Source organism: Mandrillus leucophaeus, unplaced genomic scaffold, assembly GCF_000951045.1.
Source record: "Mandrillus leucophaeus isolate KB7577 unplaced genomic scaffold, Mleu.le_1.0 Scaffold186, whole genome shotgun sequence".
NCBI classification, from domain to species: domain Eukaryota; kingdom Metazoa; phylum Chordata; class Mammalia; order Primates; family Cercopithecidae; genus Mandrillus; species Mandrillus leucophaeus.
The window spans coordinates 5,084,183-5,106,711 of record NW_012101876.1 but is presented as its reverse complement, the minus strand read 5'-3'; the positions used below and the strand labels follow the sequence as shown (position 1 = coordinate 5,106,711).

Genomic DNA, 22,529 nt, shown 5'->3' with positions numbered 1-22,529 from the left:
GCTTCTCCTGTGCCTTCCAACATGATTGTAAGTTTCCTGAGGCCTCCCCAGCCATGTGGAACTGTGAGTCAATTAAACTTCTTTCCTCTATAAATTACCCATTCTTGGCTATTTCTTCATTGAGAATGGACTAATACAAAAAGTCTGTAGAAGAGGAACCTTGGGAAAGAAATGTTATATGTGATGAGCTAGCTAAGATTAGATGTGCTATTTGTACATTTTTCTAAAAATTAAGCATTAATATCAAAAACACTATGAAGGGAAATTAGAATTTCATCCCCTATGTTAAAACAACTTTTTCTTGAGGTATTGGTCCACTTTTAATAGGAAATTGTGAAAAGACTTTTTGTTTGTTTGCTTTGTTTTTACCTTTTAGGTAATTGGCCAAGGAAATATTCTGTGTTTTGTCAAGATAATTAAGAAAGTCAGTAAAAGAAACGCCATGATGGCTGACTTGCCAAGATGGCTGACTAGAAGCAGTTAGTGCATGCTGCTGTCATGGAGAAGAGGCAGAGTGGCAAGTAAACACTAGTTCTTCAAGTGGATCATACAGGAGGCCATGTTTTGATTCATCAAGGAAGCAACAGCGACCCACAGAAAGCAAAGAAAAGCAAGGCAGGACAGCTGCCCACCCAGGATTGGTGCAGAGCCAGAGGAGGCTCCCAGCTGTGAGGAAAGGATGAGTGAGAGTCCCCAGGGACCACACGTCTGCATAAGCTTTGTAATCTTGGGCACAGGAGAGGCCCCCAGCTCCGCTGGGCTTCCAGATCGACACAGAGAGCTTTGCGGACTCTGTGCAGAGCTACCACTCAAGCCCCCCGAGCTCCATGAGTCCTGGATTCACAAGCATGCTGGTGCCAGCTGCCATAGCCCTACCAACAAAGGAGCTGAGGCTCTCTAGTGCACCTCTAGGACAGGGACCACATGCATGGTGCTGAGGAGAGGATGAACTGCACGTTGTACCTCATCATGGAAGGTCCAATGGCCTGGGCCCCCAGCACAGCCACCCCACCCCAACCTGAACATTCCAGCTGGTCATCGCTTTTCTTTCCTCTGGGATGGACCTCCCAGAGGCAACTAACAAGCCTGCTGCAATTGCCACTGCTGCAGCCCATGCCCCTGCTGTCCTCAGGATGGGGAGAGAATAAAGAATCTAAGAACTGTCATTGGCCTCCACCATGCCACAGCTGCTATACAGTAAGGTGGCCAGACTGTTTTCCATGCAGATCTCTGACTTTGCTGCTCCTGATTGGGCAGGGCCTTCCAGCTTAGGCCCCCAGAGCAGCTGCCTCACTCCCACCTGATCATTTCAGTTAGTGGTGGTTCTTCATTTCTCTGGGGTGGAGCTTCCAGAGACAACTGACAGGCCCTCTGTCATTGACACCACCATAGTACCCACTCATCAGTCCCACCACCGAGGCTAGAAAGGGAACAAACAGCCTGATTGTTGTTGCAGGCCTACAGCACACCACAGCTATCCTATGGAGAGGAGGCCAAACTATCTTCTTTGGTCTTCCCTAAGAAAAGCACCCCCCAAGCCTGGGCCCACAGCACAGCTGCTCCATCCCTAGCTGATCACTCAAATTAGCCATGGCTATGCATTTCTTTGGGGTGGCACCCCCTGAGGTAACTGGCGGGCTGTATGCCATTGCTGCCATTGCAGTCCCCACCCCTGCAAGGTGGGGACGGAACAAAAAGCCTGATCTCTCCCCAGGTCTGCAGTGCATAGCCTGGGAGTACTAAGGCACTCGAGTGAGAATGGAGCCCACACTCTCAGAGCACTAAGAGGGGTGAGTCACAGGGGTTCATGGGCTGCGGCAGGAATAGACATGCCTCACTCCACAGAGCCAGACTGAAAAGGTGTAGTCTATCTCCCTACTGCAGCCTCTGACTGAGGGAACCCTGTAGCCTAAACCCCTAACAAAAGAAATGCAGGTACAGTGCCAGTGATTGGAGGGAGTTCTCCCAAGGCCCAGGAGTAAACTCAGTGAAGGGGTCACCTCTCTTGCCACTGCACCACAGAGCAAGCTTGCAAGTGGCAGGAAATACAAAGGAGCCATGCAGCTGAGTAAGAGCTTCTACCAGCAAATACTCTTAAGCATCATCTACTGGATTGCAGCCCAAACTACAACAACAAAAATACTTTGCTAATATAACCCCCTGTAAGACTAAGGGTAAGAATTCAGCCCAAATAAATAACCTGCATAGAGCCTTGGCCCTCTGAAAACATCTAGAAATGAAGCCAATTAACTATACTCAATTTATACCACAATTAAAGGAACAGCAACCTTCTCAGATGAGAAAGAACCAACACAAGAGTTCTGGCAATGCAAAAAGCCAGAGTGTACCCTTACCTCCAAACAAGTCCACTATCTCCTCAGCAATGGTTTTTAATCAATCAAAAATGACTGAAATGACAGACATAGAATGTGGAATCTGGATGACAAGGAATCTCATGACTATTCAGGAGAAAGTTGAAACCCAACCCAAGGATTCCAAAGAATCTAGTAAAATGATCTAAGAGCTGAAAGATGAAATAGCCATTTTAAGAAACAACCAAATTGAGCTTCCACAGCTGAAAAATTCACTATAAGAATTTCATAATATAATCAAAAGTATTAACAGAAGGATCGAAGCTGAGGAAAGAATCTCAAAGCTCAAAGGCCAGTTCTTCAAGTCAACTCAGTTGAACAAAAAGAAAAATAATTTTTAAAAATGAATAAAACTTCTGAGAAATATAGGATTATGTAAAGAGACCAAATCTATGACTCAATGGTATTCCTGAGAGAGAGAGAGAGAGAATAAACAACTCAGAAAATATATTTGAGGATATAGTCCATGAAAATTTCCCTAATCTTGCTAGAGAGGATGACATGCAAAACCAATAAATACAGAGAACCTTGGCTAGATATCATATAAATCAACCATCCCCAAGGCACAGAGTCATCAGATTCACCAAAGTCAAGGTAAAAAAAAAAAGTCTTAAAGAGAGAAAAGTCAATTCATGCACAGAGGGAAATTCATCAGGCTAGCAGCAAACCTCTCAGCAGAAACCTCACAAGCCAGAAGAAATTGGGGTACTATTTTCAGCATTCTTAAACAAAAGAAATTTCAACCAAGAATTTCATATCCCATCAAACAAAGCTTCATAAGTGAAGGAGAAATAAAACGCTTCTCAGAAAAGCAAAGCATTTCTCTCTATTTAAAAAGCTAAGGTTTTTCTATAATTACGTAACTGTCTTTGAAGTATTTTAATTATCACTCTGCTTAAATGACTATTGTTCCCAGTGACCTATGATCCTATTTTAATTAAGTATTTTAAACCTTTTGACATTTTTTAACAACTTCTCAAAATCAAACATTAAATTAAGGCCTTTTGACCTCAAACCAACTTTGGAAGTTTCCCAACTGACCTCTGGAATTTCTCAAAGGAATTTTTTCCTCTCTTCTTATAAAAAAGAGAGATGTGTTAAATTGCATGGGAAGCATTGTCAAATAATAAGTGTTGCTGAACCGTCTTTAAGTTATATTGCATGGGTACGTTATTAATATGTTTTCCAGAAATTATATGAAATTCCCAGAAACCTGATAGTCTTGATATATTACTATCACTCCTAATTTTAATTATTTTAAAATACTGTATATACAGAAAAGGAAACAAAATTTTCTTGTCAATTGCATTATAATTAATTTTCACCAGACATTTAACCATTATCATTTAAAGTCTTGTCATCCACAGACAGCTAATTGTTTTACTTTGGTACTTTCCTGAAAGCTATTGAAAACAACTATAAACCTAAATTTTTCACCTTTGAGGGGATTCATGGAAACAACTCTGACAACATAGGTTTCTGATAACCTTAGGTTCATACAATTAGATTAGATAAGAATTTCCAGAAGTCTAATGAATAAATTGATTGGTTCATAAAACCACTAACCCCACATCAAGTAGAACACGAATTAATTGGTTGCCAAGGAAATGCTTTGGCAGTTTTTCATACTAAATCAGCCAGTACTGAAATTGTTAAGATACACAATTTGAGTGAGCTCCATAAAATTGATCCAAGTCAAATTACTTGTGATGAACTATTTCATAACCAGTGCCTTGTGCCTGAATTGGAGAAAACAACTAGTATTTAAAAGGATGTAAATTCAATGTTAAGTGTGGGCTAATGGAGGGCTTGGACAGTTGCTTGGTCCTTCCTGACTCCTTAAAGCTTTAATTATTAAAAGCTCTGTACTCTTTAACTCATCAGAGGAAAGATAAAATAATTCCAATTATTTTTAAAAATACTGGCAGGCTGTCTGTTCTAAAATTGCTAAAATGGTTTATAACCAATGTCTGGTTTGTCAAACCCATAATTTTGACAAGACAGTAAAATACTCAGATGATACATTTCCAGCACCTGCTGGATCATCTGAATATTTACAGACGGACATCATTCAATTCCCACCTTCAATGAATATTTTCTGGATGTACAGAAGCTTTCCCATCATGCAGGAAGTTTGCTGATATAACAGTAGCTAAAAGATTATCACGAAATGTGTTTGCTTTATGGAATATTCCTGGAGAATATTCCTCCAGTGGTAGAGGTGCTCATTTCACTGGACAAGTTATAAAGAAGTTAAATAAGTTATTACAAACACAATGGTATTAGGCAAAGCTAACTGAACTGACTGTATTGCCTTGTTCAAAGGTAATACTGATTGATGGCAATCAGCTCCACTCCCCTTGGAAAACATAGACTGACCCCTTATAAAATAGGTACTGGAAGATGTACGGCCCTAATAATAGACTCACAAATCTCATACTTTCATAAGTTCTGACATGACTTAATATTACAAGATTTTAATGCATTATGCTTATGTGTGTGTGTGTATGTGTGTATATATATATATTTATTTATTTAATTTTATTTATTTATTTATTTTTTTTTTTGAGACGGAGTCTTGCTCAGTCACCCAGGCTGGAGTGCAGCGGTGGGATCTCGGCTCACTGCAAGCTCCGCCTCCCGGGTTCACGCCATTCTCCTGCCTCAGCCTCCCGAGTAGCTGGGACTACAGGTGCCCGACACCTCGCCCAGCTAATTTTTTTGTATTTTTAGTAGAGACGGGGTTTTACCGTGTTAGCCAGGATGGTCTCGATCTCCTGACCTCGTGATCCTCCCGTCTCGGCCTCCCAAAGTGCTGAGATTACAGCCGTGAGCCACCGCGCCCGACCATGCTTAAGCATATTTTTACCAGTTAAAAGAAACCCTTTGTGACCCACCAGCTGATGACAACTAGATCTTTCATGATCTAGAACCCACTGAATGGGTCTTTTGGAAGCAACACCAGAGAAAGGCTGCCCTTGAGACTCAATGAAAGGGACCATACCAAGTTTGCCCACCACCCACACTACCGCAAAATTTCAGGGCCTCAAGCCTTGGATCCCTACATCTCAACTCAAGAGAGCCCCTCCAGACTCTTGGGACAGTAAATCCACTGGAGATCTCAAGGTAAAGCTGACTAGGGAAGCTTTTCCCTAGTCATGTGATAATTAAGATTTCAGAATTGACAGCTTTTGCAGGGAACTAGACTGAATGTTGACTATCTCATGTTAAACCTGAATCCCTATATGATCTTAGAGATATTCTAGTTCACCATGCAACAGATTTCATTAATATTCCACGTCTGACTATTTGTTCAAATTGCACATCTGAGCTGGGTGCAGTGGCTCACGCCTGTAATCCCAGTACTTTAGGAGGCAGAGGCAGGCAGATTACCTGAGATCAGGAGTTCAAGACCAGCATGGCCAACATGGTGAAACCCTATCTCTACTAAAAATACAAAAATTAGCCAGGCCTGGTGGCACACGCCTGTAATCCCAGCTACTCAGGAGGCCGAGGCAGGAGAACTGCTTGAGCCCAGGAGGCAGAGGTTGCAGTGAACCGAGATCATGCCACTGCACTACAGCCTGGCCGACAGAACGAGACTCTGTCTCAAAAAAAAAAAAAAAAAAAAAAAATTACTCGTCTGGTTCTTTCCATAGGATTAGGTTTTTAGATTCATATATTCAGACTCTTGCTTAAATCGGAGAGTAGGAAAAACCTATATTGAGGGTTTTGCAGCTAAATTATGCCAGAAACTAAGAAAACCAAAAGAAAGATAATTTGACAGCTTGTAGACAACTTTATAACCCTAATCCCTTAATTGTAACAGGTCATCTACCATACAACGATTCAATAATGAACCCTTGGATAAATATTACCAGTGCTTCCCAACTGGTGATTTCTAACACACAACGTATCACACAAGGAGCTGTCTCTTGTGCCCCTCCAGAATATATTTTTATCTGTGGAGGATTTAATGATCAACCATATGTGTGGGCAACTCCTTGTCTCAAGTGGAAAATAAGGGACCAATGTGGATTAGAGATTCTAATAGTACCACTGTCACTTCATAAGCAACTGGAAACTGAATATTGGTCTATATCTCTTAATTTGTGCCACGGATTAACAAGAAATTGTGGTTGCTTTGGCAGCACATATACTAAATTTGGAACAATACAGAGGAGGTTAGAATGGCCTCTGTGCAAGGATGACACACAAATTCATGAAGCGTTCCATATTTAAAAATAAAAATAATAAAGAGGAATTTTCTGGCAGGCTTAAATTGCTCTAAATGGGCATCTTTTGTAGAATGGTTCTTCCTTGGTTTGGCATAAATGTATATAGAGTTATCATTAGAAATCTGTCTCAAATATTAGCTACTATAGCTGACTGTATTGCAAAGGCTATCGTTGCCCAGAATCCTTTATAAATTCTCTTGCTACCATTGTTTTAGACTGCTTTGGACTAAAACAATGGACTACATTGTTTTAGACTGCTTTGGACTACTTGTTGGCTGAACAGGGAAATGTGTATGCAATGGCTAACACCTCATGCTGCCCTTTCATAAATATGTCTGATATGGTAGAAACCCAGTTTTAAAAAATCAACAAACAAGCTACTTGGTTAAAACAAGTAGATTCCTCTTCTGGCTCATTTTTTGATTGATTTTATTCTAATTATTTTGGTTCATGGTAGACTCTGTTAAGGAATATACTTCATTCTCTCAGTATTATCCTCCTGATAACCATCACAATAGTCTCCCTGGTGTGCTATATTCTCTCAAGTGTCTTAAATGCTCATATACAGCCATCTGTTGTACATCAAATGGTCTCACTACTGTTAAAATAACAAAAACACAAAAAGAACATAAGGAACCATTCAACGAGACTGATGCCATGAATGATGTATTTCATACCAAGACCAAACAAGTCCATGACGATGGTGACAGAGTGGCATCAATGTCCAATTTTAAGAGACTGACTAAAAGGAAGATATTGTTAAATTAACTTAAATTTGGCCTGAAGCTGCCTCCATACCTTGCATTCCTGTGCAGCAAATTTCACCCTAATTTAGTATGTAAACAAACTGATACACAGAACAAATAGCTGAGTCTCAGCCAATCACAGGAAGCCAAATCATCACACCATGCCCAAATAAGGCAAATGCCTAATTGTAGCTAATCAAATGATTTATCTGTTTTGCTTTTGTGTCCATCCTATGAAAGCTCATTGCTCAGGTTACTGGGCAGAAAGAGCTCTCTGAACTTCTTCTAGTTCTGAGGTTTGCCCAACTCAAGAATTTTGTGTGTGTGTGCTCAAATAAACTTTGGTAAATTTATCTAAAATTTTTCTTTTAACAGTTGTAATACTAAAATTTGGAGACATTTGTGCATTAAAATAGCATTACTTTCAGGAATTTATCCCCAAACTGCAATGGTGCTTTTCACATCCTATTGTCATTTTTAAACTGTGTTAAAGAAATATTAAATTCTATACATTTTGTATCAATTTCTTTCTTTTTTTGTGAATGAGCATAATTATGTTTTCCAGGTTATCTTGCCATATGGAAGCACGCTCTCTGAGTGACATTTATTGTTGGTCTGACAATCACCTGCTTACATTCTTTCAAGTGGAAGGGCAGATGCAGAACAACAGAGATGGGTAAAAGTTGTGTGTCTGTTTCCTGCATTGATATTAAATGCCTGATTTCCTGTAATTAAATAAATATACATTTAGACTATTGAAGCAAAAACCAGAAAAGGGCCTTCAATAATAGGTCTCAAAGTGAAATGTCCAAAGGAAATAGCCAAATTCCCCCTTGCCTTCTGGGTAGAATTTTAAAAAGAAGAAAGATATCTGTTGTTAGCATTAAGCAAGGGCTATGTGAAATCAACAGGAAGAGGGAACACTGAAAGATTAAATTAATCCAAGATCTGTGTCTTGTGCTCCTCAAGTTATTCTTCCTATTTCCATTTTACATGTTTATCCTCAAGAAAAACTATCTGTCTTGCACTTACTGTGTTCTTTAATAAACACAGCCAGATGCAGTCACTCACATCTGCAATCCCAGTAACTCAGGTGACTGAGGCGGGATGATCACTTAACGCCAGGAGCTTGAAACCAGCCTGGGCAACATAGCAAGATCCCATCTCTAAAAACAATTTTTAAATTAGCCCAACCTGGTGCCATGCCTGTATTCTCAGCTGCTTGGGAGGCTGGAGTGGGAAGAGCATTTGAGTCCAGGAGATTGAGGCTGCAGTGAGCTATGACTGCACCACTGCACTCCAGCCTGGTGACAGAACGAAACCCCAATCTCAAAAATACAAAAAACAAACAAACAAACAAAAACCTCTGATTTTTCTAAGGATTTAATTATGATAGACAAGTCACTAAAAGATTTAGACACAACAAATTATGATTTGACACAACAAAGAAATACAGTTTTTAGTCTGATTTTAACTCAGCAATATGAAAAGCATTACTTTCTTTCTCTAAGCTGTGTTTAAAGAAAAAAGCTAATGTTTTTGATGAAATGTAATGCCTTAGTCTAAGAAATTCATATTATAACATCTGTAAGAATATTCTGTTTTCTTAACTTTGTCCTTGAGAAATATTTAATAGTGACTTTTATTGCTAAAATAACTTTCATGAAAAATGTATTGACTTTAACTGACCCAAAATTAATATTGCCCTAAGTCTATACAGCTTTCAAAAAAATGTTTTTCTTCACTAAGATTATCCCTTGAAGGTTGCAATAAAAGACTTGATATTAACTTCTAAAGTTTTCAAAATCTGCAACCCAAACTGCAACATTTGATGGATTAATAGTATCTCCTCCTTTCACCATCCCAGTTAGCCAACGACAGATTGACTTTGAAATGCCAAGGCTTTAAAGAAATGAAGAACAACCCAAATACATGTTCTCAACCCCACCTTTGATTGTTATTATCAAATTTTAAATCCCAAAATGATTTGCTTTTAAAAATTAATCCTTGTATTAACATTAGCAATCGAAGCACTTACAACCTTAAAAGACCAAAGAAAAGCATTCTCAGAAGCCTGAATTTAAAACAAAATCAAAAACAAAAATATCCCTGCAATGTTTAAGGCTAAAAGGAGCTTCAAAAATTATTCTGTCCTACTTTTTATTTTAAATGAAAAAATGAAAAGGCTTCCCTTATTAATTCACTGGATTGACAACTTAAAATGCTATTCCTTCATACCCTACCATATCTCCATTAAATAAGCATCATTTCAGTGGACCTCAAATATTATGCATCAGAATCTTCCAAGTTGCTTGTTTAAAATGCATATCCCTATTATCATAATTATCATTATCATTATCATCAATAACTCCAACTCAGTAAATGCAGATTGGGTGCAGTGGCTCACACCTGTAATCCCAGCACTTTGGGAGGCCAAGGCAGGCAGATCATTTGAGGTCAGGAGTTTGAGACCAGCCTGGCCAACATGAAACCCCATCTCTACTAAAAACACAAAAATAGCTGTTCATGGTGGCACACGCCTGTAATCCCAGCTACTTGGGAGGCTGAAGTAGGAGGATCGCTTGAACCTAGAAGGCAGAGGTTACAGTGAACCAAGATCCCTTCACGGCCCTCAAGACTGGGCAACAGAGCAAGACTCCACTGCAAAATAAAACAAAATAAAATAATGAAAAAGCTTCCCTTATTAATTCACTGGATTGACATCTTAAAATGCTGTTCTTCATACCCTACCATATCTCCATTAAATAAGCATCCTTCCAGTGAACCTCAAATTTTATGCATCAGAATCTTCCAAGTTGCTTGTTTAAAATGCACATCCCTAGACATTATCAACAGTAACTCTGACTCAGTAAATCCACATAGGCCCAAAGAATCTGTATTTTTAACAAGCATCCTTCGTGACTCTAGGACAGGTGGTCCATGGAACAAACTTTGAGGCATGATGCTAGGCAATAATATAAACAGGCCATGTGCTTAATATTTAGCCTGTCAGGGGAAACATTTTGTTTAATAGTTTGAAGAACTCCAAAGGCAAAAGATGTACTTGGGAAAGGCAGGGTTGAATAAGAGTCATTTTACAATAACATGTTTTCTAAAGCCTGTTTCATTACTTAGGAGAATACCAATAAATGGAGGTGAAGGCAGTGGGGGAAGAAATCCTTTGTCATTATATTGTACAACCCGAGGACATTTTCCTACAATTTTGGAAGTGCACTTTAAGAGACTGCATAAAATGTGGGGGAAATGTCAAGCCACATTATGCTTTTAAAAGCAAAACAAGAAAAAACAGCTTCTAAATAGGTACTGAAGAATGTCATGAAGTATTATGATTTTCATTTCTAATAATATAAATGAACATCTTGAGCTTAGTTAGTATTTTTTTCAAATTCTTTTAGAGATAGTATTCTTTTTGCTGAGGTAAATGTAGATGAATAAGAAACGGCAGAACTTATTCTTAAGTGATGTGAAATAATGTGAAATAATGCTTTTATCTATAAAGCACAGGGTTTTTTTAAAAAAAACACTATTTGATATAAATTAGTGTGATTCTATTTTTAAACATTTAGATTTATATAAATTAATATGATAGCTGAAGTCTTACCCCGAATATCATAAATTCTACTGGGTTGCTGATTGCTTTCTATTAGTGCATTACTGCATTTCTTTTAAACGAAAGTAGTTTTCCTTTTCAATTGTTAGATTTAACAATTTTAGGTAAAAATCAGTGGTCTTATTTTTTGTTGTTTTTCATTAAAATGTCAAAATATTTCATAGTTTAAGAAAGAAAGTAAGTGGAACAAACCAAATGACTTTAATTTTGATACTTATAAAAATCTCAAATGGATCAGTTGAGGTATATAAAAACATTAGACACTCATATTATTTACAGCCTTCCCCAACTGAACAAAATCTAGACCCACAGAATTGACACAGGATAAATTCAGGGAGGCTTACCTACTCCTAGATGGAGCTGCCCAGGAAAACCAGAGGGCCCTGATGGGACCCACCACTCTGAAAACAATGCTTAGTTCCTTCAATCAGCAGCAATCCCAGCAATGCAAACCACTGAAGACAGTCCTGATGTGTGGACAGCCCCACTATGTGGATGCCCCGATTTGAGCTCACACTAGGAAGGATGATCACCAATCAGTGTCACAATGTCAATATTCCAGGGGTGTTCCTCATCTATAAATGACCAATTCTGGGGGGTAGGGTGGTCCCAAACAGGTTTCAGGACTATGAGCAGTGGCTGTGAAGGACAGAAAAGGATTTGTCTCTAATACTAGACACAACACACCCAATATGAAGTTCTCTAAGGACCCTCTGAGAACTAGTAAGCCTGGTGGCTGCAAATCATTGCCAAATTTACTTGTAGTAGTCTACTGACACCCACTAGAGATTCAAGATTGCAAAACTCAACTCGCTTACTTGGTTCGTTCAAATACTTTTGCATAAACAAGAAACATACAAGGAAATTTCAAATGTTCTGTTTTACAGTACAATCAGATTGGAAAGTACTTGCCTCAAAGTTACTATCAGGCCTATTAGTGTTTAAGAATTTGCGGTCGGGCTCTGTGGCTCATGCCCGTAATCCCAGCACTTTGGGAGGCTGAGGCGGGTGGATCACAAGGCCAGGAGATGGAGACCATCCTGGCCAGCATGGAGAAACCCCATCTCTACTAAAAATACAAAAATTAGCCGGGCGTGGTAGCACATGCCAGTAGTCACAGCTACTCAGGACGCTGAGGCATAAGAATTACTTGAACCCGGGAGGCAGGGGTTGCAGTGAGCTGAGATTGCGCCACTGCACTCCAGCCTGGTGACGAAGCGAGACTCTGTCTCAAAACAAAAAAACAAAAAAAAAAATTTCATATTTCTTCCTTTTGGCATGAATCCTCATACTAAAGGCTGCACACCAATACTCAAGAGGTAAAAACTAGCTTGCCTTCTAGAAAATAGCTGGAGGGCAGAAAGGGGGGTAACAATGAAATAACGAACAATTATAATAACTTTCATTATTGAGAATCTAGGAGAAAAGCTCTGATAGTCACTTTTTAAACATTCATTATTTCAAATCCCTATAAAAACAAAATATATGTTATACTCTCTTAAGAAAAACAGGTCAGAAAAACGAAATAAGCTGCTGAAGGAAATGCACAAAGATTTGAACAGAAGATGCCAAAGTCTACACACTTTCCACTATTTAAAGCCCTATCTAGTCTCCCATTGAGAGAAAATGAAATTGTCATATCATGAGATTAAAATTTTGCATTTGTGTACAAATAGTTTCTATGAATATGTATATGTATTGTAGAAATAGAGATGGATAAAGACACAGAAAATAATTGAGAATAAGCCAAGAAAAGGAGCAGCTATCCCAATACCACTAGTCCTAGTTCTGCCCTGGATGTAACAGTCAGAAAATCACTCCACTCTCTGGGGCCCAGTTTCTTCATCTGTAAAATGGAATTAATAATCAAGAATTTACTTTTCCTCAAAAAACGATAGGGACATGTTAAAAAGACACAGGAGCCAACCTGAAGGATCCCCATTAGCCAAAGTTGGAACAATTTGAGCAACAAAATAAACAGCGATGGTACTAGGTGATAACCCATATAATAATTTTAAAATCCATGAGTTCATACTAATATAAATAAATAATTGAAAAAATACATGGATGGAGGAGAAGAAGCAGCTCTTCCTTACAGGGGAATCCCAATTAGTAAATATAGAAAGAATGAGAGAAATATATAATCACAATTAGGCAAAGACTAGAGAGTAAGAATCGCCGCAGGCAACTTCCACTGAAAGAGACTAAAATCAGTGAGTGAAGATTTGAAAAGAAACAGGTTATTATTAATAGAAAACTCTCAAACTATCTTACCCAGGATATTTATCAATTTCAAAGGGACAAAATAATAACTTTACAGTGAAAAAACCCACAAGACAGAATCTTAACCAAGTGATCAAAGTTAACATCATCAGTAATAAGATACAGCCTGTACCCCTTAATATGATGTACTGAGAAGAATACAATACTACCATTGCAGTAGTCTTGCCAAGAATATGTAACCTCAATCTAATCATGAGAAAACATTAGATAAACCCAAACCGAGAGACATTCTACAAAATAGCTTGCCAGTACCCATCAAAAGTGTGAAGTTCATAAAAAACAAGGCAGGAAAGGGAAATTGTCACAGATTAGAGGAGACTAAAGAAATAGAACTAAATGCAATGTAAAATCCTGGATTGGATCCTAGAATAGACCAAAGGCATTAAGGGGAAAACTAGTAAAATATTAATTTTCTGGTTTTGATAATTAAGCTATGATTATGTAAGTTGTTAAAATTAGGGAATGTATTTAACTGCAAACATATTACAATTAAAGGTGAAGTACTGGGTTCCTAAATCACATCCCATGCTTTTCTATCTCTGAGTCTTTTATCACATCATTCGCTTTAGCTGAAATGTCCTTGTTCTCTTCTTCTTGGCCAAGTCTTTCCCGTACTGCGAACTCAAATAGAATGCTAGCACCTTCATGGTTCCCATGGTCAGAAGTCATTTCTCTCTCCTATTACTCCCACAGCACTTTAACCACACCCTTACCATAACACGTACCCACATTCCCCCTTGTATTTTAGCAACTGATATAAATGACTCATTAATCCTGCCTGACAAGATTCATTAAATATTATCATATTATCTCTGTTATGCCACACAATGACTATAATTGTATCTGACACAGACCTGGGGCTCAGTAATGGCTTTTGAAAAGACCCTTGATTACAACTGCCATTGTGAACTTCAAGTTCGTAAGGCATCAATAAATAATCCAGACTGCCAATGTACTCATATGCAATGAGAGCTAGAACTGCCAAGGCAATAGGGGGCTCATCTCAGGTTAGCCAGCATATTTTTTCCTATTAGACGAAGCACATATGGAAAGCTAAATTAGGATCAGAAGGTTGCTTGGGAAGCAAGGAGAATAAGTTGGGCATGTTTCGTGAACAGAGCAACAGGCTAAATGGCTTGATCATAAAACTACACCCACTACAGGGCCAGACTCTCCTGTTCTCAGCTCTGGGCTTCATCTTTGCTTAGTGCTCCATCAATACTGACAAATTTTTCCTTTATGACTATTTGTCTATTTCCACCCTAACTATTCTCTCCTTTTTAAATTTTTTTATCATTTATTTTGCCATTCTCAGCCCTGGCTGCATTTTAAAATCACCTGGAGAACTCTCAAAAACCCTGATACCTGGGCCATTCCCGAGGACCAATTAAATCAGACTTTCTAGAGGTGGGTCTCAGGCCTCAGGATTTTTGATAGCTCTCCAGGTGATTCCAAGATGCAGCCAATGTTGAGAACTAGTACTATATTGATAAAATTTTTGCTTACCTATGTTAATATCACCAAGCAGAAAACAGACAAGTCCAACATTTCCTGCCTTTTTCCCTGATATCATATGTTCTCTCCACCCCCCTCTCCTGAGGATACGTGATCTCACCTATTCTGTAGTGTGTCTACTAATTTAATGCCTAGGTTTCTGGAGACGCCTTGTCTTCACCCAAATGGAAGGCTTTCAGGCAGTATCTCACAGGCCTCCAGTGCAGCACATTGTTAGGTCTATCAACACAGTAAGGTAGGACAAAATACTTTTAACATATACAACAGGCAGAAGGATTCAATATTTTATTATTACCATCAGTGTTTGACAGAAATGAGGTGGGAGGCAGCTGGAACCAAGAGGTAAAGAGTATATCCAAAAATATCTTGAGTGCTAACTTCTTTGTGGTTCACTATGTGGGTCCACCATGTGATAGAAAAATGAATCAGAAAAAGATCAATCCCTCATGCTGAGAATTTGACGTGGTTCATACGATGTAAACTGTGCTTTGTACCATGAGAGATAAAGATGCTATGAGAGTTGGGGGGATTGCGATTGGGGTGGGGAGTGATTTCTAGCCAGGAGATTATGAGAGGCTTTGTTTATGGGAAAGGAACCTTGTTTATTGGAACCTTTGATTATGGGAGAGTAGGTGGCATTTAAGCTGGGCCTGGGAGTCAGGGTAAGATTTGAAGATGTGGGACTAGGAGGAAGGGCATTCTCAGAGGATACGGCCTAAGCAAAGATGAAAAGGCGTGAAACTGCGGAGGATGGGCAGTAGTTCCATTTCCTTCCTACATGGAGGAAAATAGAAGACATTAATATTTGAAATATTCTGTCATTCTGGTAGTTTTGGAACTATTCCCCATCAAAGATTTGGTTAAATCTTGACCAGAAATTATGAGAGTTCAGTTGTCTGATGTTTAACACTCATAATCTGATGTATGTGCCCAAAGGGTTGGGTAGTAGATGCAGAGGCCTCACTCATGCATTTATATATTTCAGTCTTGAAAGGCCCCAAATTAAATTATAGAAGAGGGAATCTGGAGATAAAGAGACCAGCCATTTCAATGGTAGTGATAGCATTTTTCTGTGAGGTGCAATTTTGGTCACCTGCCATTTCCTATACTATTATTTTACCTTAATAAAAAGAAGATAACACCAGCCCTGTGCAAGTTAAGAGTAAATTTGGGTCTGATGATGAGAAATATCTCTGTTAACAAGAACGGAGCAATCTGTGCAAGTCACTCCTCAGGAGTCTGGGGAAGTGGCAACCTGCCAGCTCAGCTGCACACAGAGCCCAGGCGGCCCCACAGCTGTCTCTCAGCACTGCCAGCAGCCATTACCGTGGCAACGGCCCCTCCCAGGAGAGCAGCTCAGCCCACTGAAACCATCCATCATTTAAAAATCAACACAGATGATTCCAGATGAGATCCTTGCAACAACCACAAAAATCTTTTAGAACTGTCCTTTCTAAGGACGTAATTCAGACAATATAGACTGTGAATTCGATGGGTGATTCTCAAAATTCAGTATGCTTTGGGCTCATTTGGCGGGCTTGTCAAAACACAGATTGCCAGAACCCCACCCCCAGAATTTCTGATTCAATGCAGCTGGCTGGGGTAGAGGCAAAGAATTCGTACTTCTAGCAAGTTCCCAAGTGAGGTTGGTGATACTGGTCTGAGGTCACACTTTGAGAACCACTGGGTTACATACTAGCATTGTATCACTGTTGATTTCCTGATTTTTGATTGCTGTACTATGGTTATGTCAAAGAATGTCCTTGGTCTTGGAAAATACTCAAAGTTGTATTATATTTAGGACAAAGGAGTATCATGTCTGAAACTTATTCTCAAATGGTTCGTTAAAAAATGTAGATAGAAAGATAAAGCAAATGTGGAAAAATAACAATTTGGGAAATCTGGATAAAGGGCATACGGAAGTTCATTGTGTTATTCTTGTAACATTTCTGGTAGTTTAAAATTACATTAAAATTATAAATTTTTTCAATTAATACAGGGAAAGAAAGTTATAGCAATATATACCATGTATGTCTAATATGGTAGCGAGAAGCCACATATGGTTATTTATATTTAAATTAATTAAATTTAAATAAAATTTAACATCCAGGCCCTCAATTGCACTATCCGCACTTCAAGTGCTAAAGAGCCATGTATATGACTAGTGACTACTATATTAGACAGCACAAGTATAGCCCATTTCCATCAGCACAGAAAGTTCTGTGGAATAGTGTTGACTACAGTTTAAAATATTCTAAGACATGGAAAGTGTCTTTGAAAAAGTCAATGTCCTAAAAGCAGCAATAGAGATAGCAGTAACAGTTTAAGCAGTATGAGTCAGTTGTTTCTAAAATAACAGTTTATTAACTGAAGGAGGCTAAAGAAGAAATATGATGAAATTATAGCAGGTGGATCATAGTATGCAACATATGCATATGCAAGTATCTTTAGCTTTGCATGAATTGGTGACATATTTGCCAGAGTAACTATTCAATATCACTGCTCACACCTGTCATCATCTTACTGATTTTGTCAACAATCCATTGGATGATGGACAAGCAGATATCCAAATGACCTGGTTCTTCTCCACTCACCCTCTGCCCCGTCCACTTTCCTTCAAGCAAAGCAGGGTCAAGACATAGATGGAAAAATACCCAGCAAGGCCAAGGCTGACCTGAAGGGGAATGGCCAAGACATGGAATATTTCAAACTTGTTCAGATATTTTAACTTGGCTATTGGTTTCATTTTGGGTGATACATCAGCTAATGTGTAAAGCAGGCAAGGTTGTTTTCGCTGCTATCCCTTTTCCTTCTGAGCTTCTTTTCTTTCTCCTGTCTCTTCTTTTTTCTCTCTCAAACAAATGGCACCTTTAAGTTAGGTCGAGTTGTCCAAAGTTTCTGGCCCAAACAGGACTGTCATCTACTCTAAAGAGCATCTTTTTTTCCTCATGTCTTTTGGGCTCCAGCAATATCCAAGAGATAAGCTGACTTCATCCTAAAGTATGAACAGTACCAAATTCTCCCAAGGTGCATTTGGCTAACCCTAGCTTCCATAATATTCTGGGAGATACTTTTTGAGCATAGTCATCTTTGGGTATTCTCTGCCTGACCCAACCCCTGTCAATCCCTTCTCCATAACCTCTCAGGAGTAAACACACAGATCCACACTGCAGCTACACATGTCCATTTTCCCCTCTCCCGCTTCTCTAAGCAGCTTCACACTCCCTTGGGGCTCAGTAAATACACAGTTATTACTTGGATAGAACTCAGAGTGGTTGGAAAAATTGTAAATACCTCAAGCTGTAAACCACAAATTGATAAATATGAGGAATTCTTGTGGGGAAAAAAGGCATACTTCCATTTCTAAACTTCCACTGAAGAAATTAAACCATAGAGCTGGAATTCAAAACTCAGGACATGTACCTCTACTCTAACCAAGCATCTGTTAGAGCATTTAAATGTCCATCTAAGCATCAGACCATTCTAGAAGGTCTGCCCCTCCCCCATCAAAAAATTGTTGAAGCATTCTTCTGCAGTGATTTCTCCTTTTTTGTTTTTTTGTTTTTTTCTTAGAGATAGGGTCTTACTCTATCACCCAGGCTGGAGCACGACGGCATGATCACAGTTCACTGAAGCTTTGAACTGCTAGGCTCAAGCAATCCTCCTGCCTCAGTTTCTCGGCTAGCTGGAACTACAGGCTCATATAACCACACCCTGCTAATTTTTAAATTTTTCTGTAGAGATGCGGGGGTAGGGGGGGGGTCTCACTATGTTTCCTAGTCTGGTCTCGACCTCCTGGACTAGCAATCCTCTCACTTTGACCTCCCAAAGTGCTGGGATTACAAGTATGAGCAACCACGCCTGGCCTCCTCCTTAAAATATATTCGTTTTTACTGAGTTTGCCAGTGGAGGGAAAAACCCTTCCTTAGAAACAAGTTTTGTCAATTATCTACAGATAATCATTCTTAGCTGCAAGACATGGGATCCCAGGTCATTATAGTTCAATTTATGGTTTGATAATTGGACTTTTAAGATCTCTTTATAGAAGGCTTTTTACCATTCAGCATATTTTTATAAAGACTTCCAAGAGAAAAGGAGAGTCTCACCTCACAGTACTCCGTGATAATGCAGAAATTATCTTGCTCCACAAAACTTGCATGGAACTTGACAATGGCTGGGTGGTCCAGCTTGGAGAGGAGCTGGGCTTCCAAATTGGCATGCACAGTTTCATTTGGATTTAGTTCTCCAACAGATATTTCCTTAAGTACCTTTCTGCAGTCAAAAAAAATTTTTTTAAACATTTACAGCCAAAAAACACATTTAACAAATATCATCAAGTGGTACAGAGCCACTAATTAATGCCCAGGTTGTGACCTACTCATATATCTGGTATTGCCTATTATGACACTGTGTCTCCTGGTGGGACCTGGGCCTGTTTTCCTGTCCTGCTTCCCCAAGGCCTCTGACCTCCTCATCTGTGTACCCTACACTTCTATAAGGGCAGACATGGAACTAATCTTGAGCAATATTGCTGGGGTGGCCCTTCCTCCACCTCTCTAGATGTTTCAGTGTCTCTTGGTTTCTCTTATAGTTATCTATTTCTGTCTGTCTCTTTCTATGTGCGTTCACACACACACACACACACACACATATATGTAATCCATCACTCTCTCTGTATCTTATTCTTTCTTTGCCTCTTTCCTTCTCTGTCTCTGCCTCTTTCTGTGTCTCTCTTTGCCTCTGTGTATGTATTTACACATATTTACACACACTTACAGGCATGCTTCTCTCTCTCAGCTTAAAGTTTTCCAAATATATTGACTTAATATTGGTAGGAGCAATATTTATTTATTTTCTTTTTAAAACTATCCTTGGCATATCATACTTTATTACTACCAGTATTTAAAAGGAAAAATTAACTAAAACCATTAATAGAGATATTTAGTATTTCTAACATGTATAAATGAAAGAGCTCATTAAATCCCCAAGCCATTAATTTAAAAATTGTGATAACTCTATGAGGAATAGACCAAAACATTATCTCTTCCCATCTAAGAAAAAAAAGAGTCTGATAAACAAATCAATTATAGTACCAAAGTGTAAACTAGACTATTGGAAAAAAATACCTTAGAACACCAATTATGTTTGCAGACACAGTCTGCTGATTATAAGTAAGCACTGGCAGTTCATTAAGGCAAGTTCAGCAGGACCAGCAATAGAAAGCATTTTACAAAAATCTTCCTTAGGAGTAGCTACCTATGCATGTCAATAAAAATGTATTATCGTAGAAAATATCTTTAGGCCCTTTAACCAGCCCATAGATTAACCATCATTCTCCAGTCCTTCCTAACAGATGCTGACAGATGCCCTTGCCACAGGGAATGCCTCCAGCTAGTAAGCTCTCCTTGACATGCCCATGAACTTCTGCCCTCCCAGTTGAGATGTGTGCTTACCCAAGTCATTGTGTTTATTCCCAAGTCTGCTAATGCCAGTTATGCTCATCATTGTAAATTTATGACTTCAGTATAACTTAAATGAAGAGTGAGCGTGAGAGTTATCTCTGCTAGGAAAACGAAGTCAAATGAAAATCAAAAAACTTGAAAAGAAAAAGTTGCAAAAATAAAAAGCTGTCAAGTAACTGAAAAGACAGTTCTGAAAAGGTTAAAAATGTGAAAATCTAGTATTCTAAATTCAGATTGTTACAGAAAAATAAATCTAGAAAACTAGGTCCTAAAAAATAATATAATAATAATATATATCTTATGGATGTAGTTTATGCAAAAAAAAAAAAGATGAAGAAGTCTCTAACCAGAGGACACTGAATGCTGGCTATACAGCCAAAAACTGGAGAAAATGTACAATGATATATTTTAAGTTGATGTAAATGTTTTAATTAATGTCATTTTATTTTAAAATTGTTTCCTTTTTTTAACCAAGTACCAGCTCCAATCACATTGGAGAGAAGAGTTTCTACCATTTTTTAAAATGTGATTATACTATTAACTTTTCAGTAATTCAAACAAGCCTCTCCCTCTGTTTTACGATAGAAGAACCATAATATCCTCAGGCATTACCAGAGGTAGAGCTTTCTTCTTGTTTCATATTCAGGGTCTAGAAGTTTTGATATTGCAGTCAGCACACTATTGTATAGTATTCCCCCATACCATTTCTCAGTGAGAGACGACGATCAAAATAAATAAATAAATAAATAAATAAATAAATAAATAAATAAATAAATAAATAGATAGATAGATAGATAAATAAAATTTTAAAAACTCATTACAACTCTAAGTTAGGAAATCCATCCTACAAGCTGACACCCTAAGTAGGAAAATGTAGAAACTGCCCTTATCCTATTCCGGGGTTGGGTAACATTTGACTTTTTTTTTTTTCCCAGAGCAGTAAAAGCTAGGTTAAGTTTACATTCTCCAAAAATCTCATAAGGAAAACCTTCTAATCCAAGATGACCATTACTGGGAAGTCACTTCCCCTAAAATTTGAGTCCTTTAATATTTTATTCACTTTAAATGTTCTCCATGGTCTTCCCATTCTGAACTCATCTCATCCCCAAAAGACACCAACAGCAGGCATAAACTGCTTCCACAGAGGAGGCCAATTTGCATTAGAAAGGGCAGCTCTGCCTCAGGAGCCTCACAGGCAAGGACTCCACTATGCCATTAACAGGTGTCTTTCAATGTGACTGCAACACAGAAAGCTGGAACACTTGTCTTCCTTCCCCTAACAGGTGTTTTCACATTGGTTTCAAACAGCCTATTACGCTCCTACTTAATAAGAAGTAGATTCTAGAGAAATGCCTGCTTGGTAACATTCTGTAAAGACTGTTCTATCAAGATTTGGTTTAAAATGACCTAATGTTATTAGGAGTGGCATTCAGACTGTTAGTATACCCAAAGAAGCTTGACATGACATACAAGACTATGTTTTTTTGTTACTGAAGATTACAAAGCAGCAGGTGAAGCACAATGACATCTTCGTAGAGCTTTTTCAGTAATTTACTGTACCCCAGCTAGCATGCAGTTATAAAAGTCACAGTGGTTAAGCATGACAATATAAAGTCTTACAAACCTGCAATATTCTCTTGCTGTGAAGGAACAAATGCTATAAAAAGCTTCAAGATACTTATTTTTCCTTGCAAACACCAACTATTGTGCAGCAGAGCATGAGATTTTACATACAAAATGTAACTACCTGAGCCCCATCTGGCACCCTGATGATAAAGCATAACCCATTTGTCCACAATTTGGCAGATGAAGGGAGAGCTATTAAGACAGGTGATATCTATTATAATCATCTCATAGATGATGCAGAGACATTCACCTTCCTTGCTTGAAATCATGTCACTGAGCTGGCAGAGGAAACTCTCATTGCACATCACTTAATACGAGATCCATATCAGCCAAAGACAGCATGAAGACTTACCAAGTCAGGGACAGCTTGTTACTTGCCCAGTGATTCCCAGTCTGTCACCCCTCCTAAATAACATGACAGACATTTATTTTATCAGAGCCTCAACTCAGGAGAAATTTCATGACAGTAGCAAAATTAGGCATCCCTTGGAGACGTACTCATTTTGCAAACTTCCCAAGTTACATGCTTTCTTTCTTTCTAGAATCAGCGAACTGACAAACTTTGGAGAATAACTTTGGAAATTCGAGATAACTATGGCTAATATCATTCCCTTAAAATTGGCCTATGTTTTGTAGAAATGGGGAAGATGATATCT

General features: G+C 38.6%; 1 protein-coding gene across 3 annotated transcripts in view; it reads right to left on the bottom strand.

Moving 5' to 3' along the window:
* NEK11 (NIMA-related kinase 11) overlaps positions 1–22,529 on the bottom strand; it is a 311,830-nt gene that overhangs the window by 241,078 nt on the left and 48,223 nt on the right. For all 3 annotated transcript variants that reach the window (XM_011977968.1, XM_011977967.1, XM_011977969.1), the window contains exon 3: positions 18,892–19,057. In XM_011977968.1, the coding sequence (XP_011833358.1) occupies positions 18,892–19,057 (166 nt within the window). The remainder of the gene's footprint in view (positions 1–18,891; positions 19,058–22,529) is intronic.